At 33.1% G+C, this 12977-nt stretch overlaps 1 protein-coding gene across 1 annotated transcript; it reads left to right on the top strand.

Moving 5' to 3' along the window:
* The first annotated feature begins 353 nt into the window (after window positions 1–353).
* Window positions 354–2452, top strand: LOC114190292 (glycine cleavage system H protein 2, mitochondrial-like). Its single transcript, XM_028079120.2, has 3 exons — window positions 354–532; window positions 1707–1966; window positions 2142–2452. The coding sequence occupies exons 1-3, from the start codon at window positions 454–456 to the stop codon at window positions 2265–2267; spliced, it is 465 nt and encodes a 154-aa protein (XP_027934921.1). The 5' UTR covers window positions 354–453; the 3' UTR covers window positions 2268–2452.
* Window positions 2453–12977: the final 10525 nt, after the last annotated feature.

Genomic DNA, 12977 nt, shown 5'->3' with positions numbered 1-12977 from the left:
AACATAGGTTGGATATTTAAAAGCAACAAAATATTCAATATTTAATCTAGACTAAAAAGAAAACTAAAAGGCATTATTTACAGGGTATTTTTACTTTTAGTACTTCAAATGTACTTATTCCTATAATATATATATATATATATATATATATATATATATATATATATATATATATATATATATATATAATAAGTTTTTGAAGTAGCGAAACACTCGATGATTTCAATTGAAATGCCAACACATAATTAAAAAAATCAGAGAGAATATATCTTGTTTTAAAAAAGATAAAATATTTTTCTAATAAAAAATAGATACTTTTAATGAATAAGAATAAAAAAAAAAGGAAAGAAAACTTTCACCAACCCTCAGCAATATAAATAAGGTGGAAGTTGTCTCTTCATGATCATCACAAAGCAAAAGTGTTGAACTCACAAATACACACAGAAGAGAGAAATGGCTTGCAGGCAATTGTGGGCTTCTAGGGCTGCTTCTTATCTTAGGATCTCTGTCTTTCACAGAGCCTTTTCCAATGGTAAAATCCCTTTCTCATTAACCCTTCACTTCTCTCTGTTTTATGCTGTGATCTGCTCTTTTTTGTTTCATTCATCACTCAAAATTCAGTTTTTCTTATTTGTTATGCTCTGGATCTTGATCTATGTCTCTCCTTTAATGATTTGAATCTAGGGTTTCTTCTTTTAAAGATTGGAAATTCACATTTCTATGTACGATTTCTGATGTATGAAGTGCATTCATCGTTGTGCTAACTTATAGTGTGTGGATTCAGATCTCTCACTGTTCACGTTGTTTTCTTACACCGTTTCCTGTATGTTATTATCTATGCATGTACTTTAATGGCATGGAGCTTTCTGAAGGGTGGTGGGGGGAAAGTACACCCACCCACCCACCCAAAAAAGTAGCATACATATAATACATCTAATCTTTTATGATATTATCTTCACATTATTAATTGCAGTATTATCTGTGACCTACAAAATATGTTGCATTCTGAACCTGGTATGATCAAACAGGAGAATGACAGGGGTGGAGCTGGTAATGGATCGTGTATAGTGATAGAAGGGTTAGAGGGATTTTAACTAGGATAAATTCCATTAAAACTTAAAACATTTGACGTTTGTATGCGTTTTCATAGTTTATTACTGAAAGTTCGAAGCATGGGTTGTAGCTATGCTGTTTGTTAGATTTAATATTAGATCAGAGAGAAAGGCCTTTTTTTTTTTGTAGTTTTCTAGTGCATTTTGGAAATTTGCTAGAAAATAATTTTGGGTGTTTTGACTTTTTGAAGTTAACCATTACCTTTTTTGGGCAATGCATTTTTGGGATACATTTATCAATTTCTTGTCGTTGAGTAATAATATTTTAAATTTTACCTAACTTTGATCCTTTATATTCATTAATCCTAATTGGCTGGGTAAACATTTCCATCACACAACTGTTTAGTTTTATATCTTAAATGTAAACATCTTATCGGCTTTGATGCTTTTTCTGACTCTTTACATATATCCACATCTCCAATAATATGTCAAATCAAATGTAATATTGCATTTGAACCTGTAGGATATGGAAATGTTTGGTTGTTTTTGCAGTTGTTGCAACTAAGATTTGTGTAATTCATCTACATAAAGGCTTCCATATATGAAAAAGAGCATCTAACTTGCATTGCTGGCTTCGTCCATGTTTACCTGCAGTTGTTAAAGATCTGAAGTATGCTGATTCCCATGAGTGGGTCAAGGTTGATGGAAATTCTGCAACGGTTGGCATAACTGATCATGCTCAAGATCATTTGGGTGATGTTGTGTATGTTGAGTTGCCTGAAGTTGGAGCCACCGTGAAACAAGGAGACAGTTTTGGTGCAGTTGAAAGTGTGAAGGCAACTAGTGATATTAACTCTCCTGTTTCAGGAAAAGTGATCCAAGTTAATGAAGAGCTTAGTAGCTCTCCTGCTTTGGTAAGTTTTTTGCCTAATTCTTAAACAACATGTGTATGCTGAGTTTATTTTTTGTATTTTGTTGTTTTTGTATGCTACATCTTGGATCACTATGCCTATGTATCACTATTTTGCAATGAATACTTTTTTTATGAACACCAAGAGTTTTCATGTTGTCCTACATTTCTTCACACAGGTGAACTCAAGCCCTTATAAAGATGGATGGATAATTAAGGTTGAACTCTCTGACAGTGGTGAACTAAACAATTTGATGGATTCAGAAAAGTACTCCAAATTCTGCGAAGAAGAAGATTCACATTAAGATCTTTCAGCAATCTCCATGGTGTTGTACATCATGTTCTAATTGGGAAAGCTAAGAATGGCTTGTTCTCTTTTCTACATGTCATGTGTCTTGACTTGTCTATTTTTATTTTTCCTGAAATTCAGAATCAGTGGGATGATTTTTCACTCTTAGCAATGGAAATATGAAATTGATAATGTGGTAAATTGATGATTAGTTTTCTTTGTTACGGCATGCCAATTTTGTTAGTTGAATGTAATAATTAAGAAATAAGATGAGACATTCGTTATCAAGAATCGAAGATGAATTGATATTTAAACTTCCATATTCTTTACACGCTATAGAAACCATTTTTGATAAAGAAAACTGTTCGTATCCGGTGGTTAAAATGTATCCCATATCACTTAATTCTTCCATGATTATGTAGGTGTCTTGTTCCATACATTTCAGAAAGCATTTAATGAGAAAACCTATGTGTATTCTAAAATAATATAAGACTAGATCTGAAAAAAACGTATAGATAATTATGGAGCCAAACAGAGTTTAAGTGATGTGATATGTTTGTTCACATCAGTCACTAGTCAATTTTTGGTGCTATTCACTAATTATGCGCCATATTCAATAATTTCTGGATACTCTAATCATTTAATCCACAGGCAACTTGAAAAAGTAAAACAAAAACAAAGAAAAGAAAATACTGGAATGAGCCATTGTAGATTGTATACCAACCAAAACGCATAATTTTGTGGAAGATAATATTACCCAGGATTTAAAACATTGGATATATATATTTTCCAAACTGAGTTTTCTTAGTAATTAGGAGGGTGCAAGAAGCAATAACCCTAAGGAGAAAGTCCATCTCTATCACGATTGGACCATAGATAATTTTTGAAAGGGAACTTTTTCCTGCACCTCCAAACTCTTCTTCTGCACTTCCAAAATGTTTTTAAATTCTATTTTGTCCCTCAATAAAAGTAACTATTTCTTCTCTCTTTCACCGATACACCTCCAAATTGTTTTTCCAATGACTGTCAACATTTGGTACCTTGTTTTGTTTTACAGTTCTAGAAATATCGATATCTAGTATTTTATTTTATTTTTTTAATTTTTATCCGTTACGAATATCGACATCCGATATTATAATTTCATCCGATATTATAATTTTTTTATTTATGGATATTAACATCCGATATTTAATTTTGTTCTACGAATATCAACATCCGTAACTTCATTTTTTTTTGTTATTAACATCCAATATATATATATATATATATATATATATATATATATATATATATATATATATATATATATATATATATACTTTTTTATTACTTTTATTTTTACTGTTATTGTTTTAAAATTGTCTTTTATTTTAATTTTTTAATTTGTTTATTATATTTTAAAAATAAAATAAAATATTAATATATATTTATATATGTATAATTTATTTTTATATAATATAAACGACATAAATAATATTTTGAAATAAATTAAATAAAAGTTAATTTTGGAAAATATATATTTATTCTTTAATTATTATTTTATTTACTTTTTATTTTTTAACGGTTAATTTCTTTTAAAATTTATTTGTATTATATATATATATATATATATATATATATATTAATTTATTTTATTTTATATTATTAATTATTTTAAAATTTATTTATACTTTAATTTTAATTTTATTAATAAATATTTTAGAAATAAAATAAAATATTTATGTATTTTATAATATAATTAAAAATAAATTAAAAAAATAAAGTAAAAATTTGTTTGTTTGTGTATATTGGATGTGTATAGAATTTTTTAAACACATGTTAATCGAATGTCGACATCCGAAAACGAAAAAAATAAAATTATATATTGTTGATATTAGTAATGAGAAAAAAAGTTAAGAAAAAATATAGTACTGATGTCGATATCCGTAAAATAAAATAAGGTATCGGATGTCGATATTTATCGAAAGAAAAAATTGGGTGTGGGTTAATCACAGAGATTAAAAATATAGCTACTTTTTTAACTAAGGTGTAAAGTAAGAATTTTAAAATTTTTTGGGTACAAGAGAAGGGAGAAGCCCTTTTTGCAAACATATTGTCAAATGAAAAATTGAGAGCTCAACATTTAGCAACCATGTGTGGATATACCGAAATTTGTATCAAAAACATATTTAATTACTTTGATCGATATTAATTAAGAAAAAACTGTTATTATGACTTTATTGAACCTTGGTAATTAATGAGTTGGTTAGTTTTGTAATTAAGCAAGGCTTCTCGTAGTAAAAAGCTTCCCATAAACAAAAAAGAACTTAAATACTACAAATGACCAAAGAAACAAAAGAGGTTGCAAGGATTATATATAAATAATTTGTTGAGTGCAAATTCCTTTTAGAACAGAAAGAAGAAAGTTAAGATTTTTATTTGTTTGGTGAAGATGAGAAAGATTGTTTATGGTAGTGTAGGCCTACCGAGCATGGTGGTTTGAGGTCTACGTGTTGGCAGCGGGCGAGCACGAGGGCGAGGGACGACGGTCCCCAGGACAGGGATTGTAGGATGTGATGGGTGTCCTGGGTCTTTGGAAGGAGGAAATTATGGCTTCATTTCTTCCGGAGGCAATTTTTCATTGTGGAACTCAACAAGTGTTGTAGGCTTCAAAATCGGTAGTATTAGGAACAAAACTACCATCTTCCTCTTCATAATTAATCTACCAATTTTATTTATTTATGCTTCAATCCACCATTGCACCTCTTTTATACTACCCTTTCCTTCTTCCATCATCAAAGGACCTCGACCAGGTCATAGCTAACATCCTTTAATATATGTTAGTGTTAGTGTAGGCATTAAATTTCTTTATATTTACAATTGGTCCAAATCTGAGAAGTAGAAGATATCCCATAGCTTAAAAATATTTTCGCAATGAACGTCAATGTTTCGATCTCAAATTTATTTAGTCACATCGTTATGGTCAATCACCTCTCATTCGAGGTATTTTTCATTTTAGATTTTTAGGCTCCATCACAATTATGTCCTTAAAAGACGAAGTTGAAAGAGGACAAAATATTTAAATTATCTTTGGCCTCGACTCTTAAGCGATATGAGACTATTGAACATTTCATAATCAAAATCTTATCTTAGACCATTTTCAATCAAAGTAACTAATGTTAAACCAAAACCTAACTCCGTTGTTCTAATAAATACATTGTCCACTCCTGTCTTTTTTTTTTCATTGTGTCATTCATTATAGGTGATGGATTCTTGAACCATTGAAAAAATAGTAGAAAATAAATAAAAAAATATGAAAAAGACTATGTAGTATTGATTTTGTATAAAATGTTACAAGAGGTGTGTAATATATACACACAAAGCTAACCCTAGAAATCACAAATAAATGAGTCTAAAACATGGACATATACTAACACCCCTCAAACTCACAATGCTACGACTAAATGAATTGAGAGTTTGTCAGATAAAAAACGAAAGCGTAAAAAAGAGTATGATTAGGTAAATATATTTGCAATAGATACAACAACAAATAGTAAATATATAGCGTCAAGTTAAAGAGAATGATGAGTAAAATGATAATTTATTTCAATATGTTTGGTTCGCTATAACGAGTAAAATAACACTTTCTATATCAATTATATCACAGCTGCCATAAAATGTCCACTATAGAAAGTGGACTTTCTATGTTGACTTTAGAACCCACATAAAAGTGAACAATTTCTATATCAACAGTATTTATCTTAGTTCTAAAATCAATATAGAAAACTTTTTTATCTGACATAACAAGTCTATGTTACTTTTTATTGACTAATATATCTTAAAGTAGTTGAAAATAACTTTAATCAATATTAATCGAGAAAAATCCTTATAAATATTAACTAAAAGCTACTAATTTATAAATTTAGTATAACTATTATTTTTTTTTACAGGATAGGAGATAAAATTCAAATCTCGGTAATTAGTTGGTTAGTTTGGGTACGGAAGCAAACCTTCTCTCGATAAAAAAAAAGCTGAAAGGAGGTTGCAAAAATTATATATAAATAATTTGTTTTGAGTGCAATGTCCTTTTAGAAGAAAAACAAGAAACTTAATATGTTTATTTAATTGGTGCAGACAAAAACTTAATACCCAAATCTGACTAACTCGAATTGAAAATCGGTCGGATTCAATTTTTAATTTATAAACTCGGATTCGGTTAAATTGGCGTGTTGGACTGAAATCTGATGCAATCGAACCGATGCTCACCCGTAATTTTTGTGATGAAGACGAGAAAGATGGGTTATGTGGCGTCCTTTTGAGGTGAATGTGTTGGTGGCGGCTAGGACGAAGCCAGACGGGGGTATAAGAGGTGGTGCCTTCAAATGATCCAGAGCACAACCTTCACAACCCAACTCACCATGTTTTGTAGGTGTAAAGATAATAAGGAACGTACTAAGTACCACATCTTCATATACCTATCCTACCCATTTAACCAACACACCACTTTTATAGTATCTTCTCTTTGTCTCCGTTCACCAACACAAAACTCGAAGAGTCGAGTGTTCTCACTCGATATGTCAAAAATATTTACGTGGATAAAATCTGAAATGGATAGGAAATGAATATTATAAATGAATATTTGTGGGTAATAGATATATGTATTTTTAATACCGGCATGTTAACTGGGTGAGTACGGATATCTTAGTATCTGTACCCGTGAATAAACATACATGTTATACTATAATTTAAATTAAAAAAATAAAAAAACATGATTAAAATATTAACATATTGATTTTGAATGAACTATTGTTTTATCAATTAGTTTATAAAAAATCATTTCTTTGTAAACTTTAATTCAACACTATTTAAATGAATTATTTTCACTTTGTTTAAAATTTATAAATGTTATTGTACCGTCTAGGGAATGGCCAACCTCAACATGCTCATCAGGATTCCGACTGGATAAATATTTATCATAAAACAACGAGTTTTAGTCATAGGCCGAGGTGACGAGCATTTGGGCCGAGATGGCTGAGGTGACGAGCATTTGGGCCAAGGTGGTCGAGGTAACGAGCACTTGGACCGAGGTGGCCGAGGTAACGAGCACTTGGGCCGAGGTGGCCGAGGTGACGAGCAAATATCACTGGATTTTAGGAATAACCACCCACATGCGAGATTTCAGGAGAGAATAGTGGAGAAGTGGGTAGGTTGGTTAGCTAAAGATCTGACATTAAAATAGCAGTTTAAAAACTGAAGGACTCTATATATACATAAGGGATTAAGGAAAAAAGGGGGGTGAACTCAAGAGTGAGAGAGAGAGAATTATTGTTCTAGTTTGGCCATCATTCCTAGACCGGAACATTGGCGCCCACCGTGGGACCCGGTAAAACGAGGTCTCAACCACAATAACGTAAAACAATCACGATGATAAAGTACTCCACGAAAAGCATCTACGGCGGAGTTGGCAACGTAGAAGAGACGACAGAGGTCTTTTGATTCTCGACAACAAGGGCTCGTGATGATCTCTGATGAGGTTTCAGCGGTGGCAGTCTTGACGAAACTGAATGGACAGGTGAGCTCTAGGCCGAGCTCGAGCAAGAAGGGCTTCGACACCAGTCAGCCTAAAATCTCCCCCACAAGCACGATGCTAGACAGAGAGGTAGGCTCTGGACCGACCTCGCCATGAGCGAGTTGAAGCCTCAGTACACTGAAAGCTGGCCGACCTGACCGACCTCGCTACAAGCGAGTTGAAGCCTCAGTACGCTGAGAGCAGGCCGACCTGACCGACCTCGCCACGAGCGAGTTGATGCCTCAGTACGTTGAGGGCTCTCCTCGGTCCGACCTTGCTACGAGCGAGTTGAAGCCTCAGTACGCTGAGAGCTGGCCGACCTGACCGACCTCGCTACGAGCGAGTTGAAGCCTCAGTACGCTGAGAGCTGGCCGACCTGACCGACCTCGCCACGAGCGAGTTGATGCCTCAGTACGCTGAGAGCTGGCTACGAGCGAGAGAATAGCTCAGTACGTTGAGGACTCAACTCAGATCCGACCTCGCTACGAGCGAGAGAATACCTCAGTATGCTGAGGACTCAACTTGATCCGACCTCGCTACGAGCGAGAGAATACCTCAGTACGCTGAGGACTCAACTCGGATCCGACCTCGCTACGAGCGAGAGAATACCTCAGTATGCTGAGGACTCAACTCGGATCCGACCTCTCTACGAGCGAGAGAATACCTCAGTACGCTGAGGACTCAACTCGGATCTGACCTCGCTACGAGCGAGAGAATACCTTAGTACGCTGAGGATTCAAATTGATTCGACCTCGCTACGAGCGAGAGAATACCTCAGTACGCTGAGAACTCAACTTACTCATTTTATCTTACTTGTGTTAGTACGCTGAGAACTAAACGTAATCATTTTATTTTATTTGTGTTATGTTGAGGTCTCCCTCGGACCGACCTCATATGTTGAGGTCTCCCTCAGGCCGACCTTATATGGTAAGGTCTCCCTTAGGCCGACCTCAACTTGATCATTTTACTTATTTTATGTCGAGGTCTCCTTCGGACCGACCTCAACTTTATCATGTTATATATTTACTTGTCCTATACTAGAATATGTGGACGGTTTATGACAACCTTTCATCCCAACAAGTTGAGGACTCAAGGTTGGAGGACTGTGTACCGTCCAGGGAATGGCCGACCTCAACATGCTCATCAGGATTCCAACTTGATAAATATTTATCATAAAACAACGAGTTTTAGTCATAGGCCGAGGTGACGAGCATTTGGGCTGAGGTGGCCGAGGTGACGAGCATTTGGGGCAAGGTGGCCGAGGTAACGAGCACTTGGGCCGAGGTGGCCGAGGTGACGAGCAAATATCACTGGATTTTAGGAATAACCACCCACATGCGAGATTTCAGGAGAGAATAGTGGAGAAGTGGGTAGGTTGGTTAGCTAAAGATCTGACATTAAAATAGGAGTTTAAAAACTGAAGGACTCTATATATACATAAGGGATTAAGGAAAAAAGGGGAGTGAACTCAAGAGTGAGAAAGAGAGAATTATTGTTCTGGTTTAGCCATCATTCCTAGACCGGAACAGTTATGTATTATATTTTATTTGAATTTACGATTAAAATATGTTGACAAATATTTTTTTTTTGTAAATACCCACAAGTATCCGTAAATGTTAAAAAATTATGCGAATACTCACATAACAGATACTAGACAAATATGAATAAGTATAAGATATAAAATAGATATTTATCCGAGAGCTATTATTCTTACCCTAACCGTCGATTGCCATCCTAGTTCCCACCTTTAAGTCTTCTTATTGCCCTTTTCTCAATTTGTAAATGGGAAACATTGTTTGAGAAAAGGTAAGCAAAGATGATCAGTCGAGGTTATAGATGATTTTTTTTCTTCTACAAATAATACCGAACACTATACCACCAAGTGGGAATTCGATTTTCCAGAGACTAAATTTTCAATCTGCTTTTTTGTTTTTTTCTAATTCGGGTCACATAAGCTACCTGCAATTTGGTTATGGGAAGCCAAATTTTCGATGTGGATTTGATTTTTTTTTCGTCTCTGTGTCTGTATATGCATTTGGAGTCGGGATTAAGCTTCTACAGTCCAACCTGACTGTGGAGTTTTTGGTTGCTTTTTTTCATCGCAATTCGATTATAGGGAAGACCGATTTGTGGGAATAGGATCTGTGAATTATGTGCTTGATCAAAAATTTTAATTTAAGAAAATACTTTTGTACCCGTCCAGAAACAGCGCGTCGATATTTTACCGATGATAAGGTCAATATATTACCGATGATAGGGTGGTGATCAACAAAGAACAGAGATATGAAGTGGCATCGCCATAAAGCCGATGGTTGAGCAAGGATGAGCAGAGGTGTAGAGTTGTATCACTATAGAGTCGATGTCAGTAAGGATAGCAAATTAACTTCCTTGTAAGAAGCTAAGATTAAGGAAATAATACTAACGAATATTATGTAATTATTATAGTTACATTAGTTATTATTTAGGTTGGTTGAGATTTAGGAAGATATTGATGATTATCTTTAAGATTATTATGTATATCTATAATATTTGTAACTGACTCATTTACTATAAATAAGAATATTACTCTCATGGTCAAGGGATATATTGTTTTTGACCTAAGCAAGTCTTAAGCTATGGTTAAAAATATTTCTTTCTTTTTGTTTTTGGTTAAGAATTATCTAGCACTTTTCTTGACCAGAACATTGGCGCCCACCGTGGGGTCCGGTAAAACTCGATCCCAACTCCACCAAATTTCAATAAGAAACGCTACAACAAAAAATAGAGATGAATCGCGCAAGAAGGCAGAAGAAGATCTACGACTCTTAAGGGAAGAAGCACTCAAAGAAAGAGAGATACTTCGGAAGGAGACCGAGGATACCCATCATCGGCTGGAGGAAGCCCTTCGTCATCAAGAGCAACTGAAAAAACTCAATGAAAACATGCAGTAGCAGATTACGCCTTTGCAATACTCACAAGAAACTTTTGACATATGCAAATCATGAGAAGATGATCGATCTATGCTCAGTCTCTACTTACAGATCAACAATTAATCATTGCGATCGAAGCTTATGCTCTTTCTCGATACAGGTACGAAAAAACCCAAAGTTCCAAGTATGTTGCTATTTTTTGACATTAAAAAATTGGACAAAAATTACAAAACCAGAAAATCTAAACAATTTCCTGATCACAGTCACGAATCATTCTACTCTTCTTGTATTATGTAGGGGTCACAAGTATAAATTTAATAGTTTTACAAATTTGATTAAATGATTTCTTTAGGGCACTAAAAATAAAAAGCTAGAATGATTAATTTTAAAAAAATATTATTTTTGTAATTTATAAAATATACATTGTTATGTTGTTTTAACTTAAATATATTGTCGGATAATGTGATCTTAATTATGTGTACATGAATAATAAATTGATTTGCTAAAAGATAATAAAATATATTTATATAACGGAATTATTATTATCGATTGTTCCTTTTATTTTTAACCATTTTATTATCAAAAGAGCAAAATAGTGAAATTAATGAATAATACAAGTTTTATGAATTAATTACTCGTCGTCCTTTTCAATGCATAAAACTAAATGACTTTTACATTAAAGTTTGCCTTTGAAATATTAAATGAAATATGTGTTGTGTTATTTATATTAAAATGTATGTTTCTCATTAATATTTTATTTAATATTATTAAATAAATAACTTTTAGGGTGAAGTATTTTATATTTAGAGGAGTTTTAAGAAAATATTCTTAACAATTTAGGAAGATTTAATCTACCGTAAAGTTGTTTCAAAATATCAATATAATTATTTTATATGGTGCTAGAATTATAAAATAAGATTGTTTAAATATATAAACTAAGATGTCGATACATATGTTAAAATGTGAGTATTATAGTAAATATTGCTAGTTATCTTTAAAATAAATTTATTGTTACTAGATATAAATGTGTTCTCGTGTTACTTTATTTTAATAACAAACATAATTATTTTATAATAGTATGTTATTTTAATCAGCTTAAAATTTTTGATGATATCTTATAATTCATTATTTATTTGGTATGATTTTTATAAGTTAAAATTATTTAATTAAAATTAAGATATTTATAAAATGTTTTACATATAAATATTTCAATTGTCATATATATATATATATATATATATATATATATATATATATATACATGTTATATTATGTGAATTACTAACGGGAATTTCGTAGATATATTAAAAGTTCATTCATCATGTTTAAATCAATAAAGACTGGCTTCAGATTGGAAATAAGATAAAAGAGCCTTCGTGTTCTATTCCAAGCCGAGTTGCTTGAGGTTTAAAAAGAGCCTTTGTGTTCTATTCCAAGCCGAGTTGCTTGAGGTTTAAAAAGAGCCTTTGTGTTCTATTCCAAGCCGAGTTGCTTGAGGTTTAAAAAGAGCCTTTGTGTTCTATTCCAAGCCGAGTTGCTTGAGGTTTAAAAAGAGCCTTTGTGTTCTATTCCAAGCCGAGTTGCTTGAGGTTTAAAAAGAACCTTTGTGTTCTATTCCCAACCGAGTGGCTTGAGGTTTTGAAAAGGTTATTGTGACTGAGAGCTTGGTCATGAACCTAGTCATGAATGAGATTGAGAGCTCGGTTCATGACCAAGTGATTAATTGCTTTGGAGTTTTATAATGTGTTTGCAGGATTGAGAGCTCGGTTTATGAACGAGTCATTAATTACTTTGAAGTTTTATAATTTGTTTGCAGGATTGGATTGAGAGCTTGGTCATGAACCTAGTCATGAACGAGATTGAGAGCTCGGTTCATGACCGAGTGAAGATAAATAATCAACCAGCAACAATGAAGCAAAATAATGGGGAGTGAAAACAAAGGATTATACAGGTATAATGAAAAATACCTGTAAGAATGAAATCATGAAGAAAAAGGGTAGGTAGAATGCAATGATGGATCGTGGGAAGTTGTGAATGACGATTTATTTGACAACTTTTGAGTTCCTCATTTCGAGAAGAGGAACTTCAAAAAGTTGGAGAGCTATGTACCCGTCCAGAAACAGCGCGTCGATATTTTACCGATGATAAGGTCAATATATTACCGATGATAGGGTGGTGATCAACAAAGAACAGAGATATGAAGTGGCATCGCCATAAAGCCGATGGTTGAGCAAGGATGAGCAGAGGTGTAGAGTTGTATCACTATAGA

Source organism: Vigna unguiculata, chromosome 7, assembly GCF_037176805.1.
Source record: "Vigna unguiculata cultivar grain cowpea cultivar isolate G323 ecotype 2 chromosome 7, ASM3717680v1, whole genome shotgun sequence".
Classification (NCBI taxonomy): domain Eukaryota; kingdom Viridiplantae; phylum Streptophyta; class Magnoliopsida; order Fabales; family Fabaceae; genus Vigna; species Vigna unguiculata.
The sequence above is the reverse complement of the archived record's forward strand: the minus strand, read 5'-3'. Positions and strand labels throughout refer to the sequence as shown.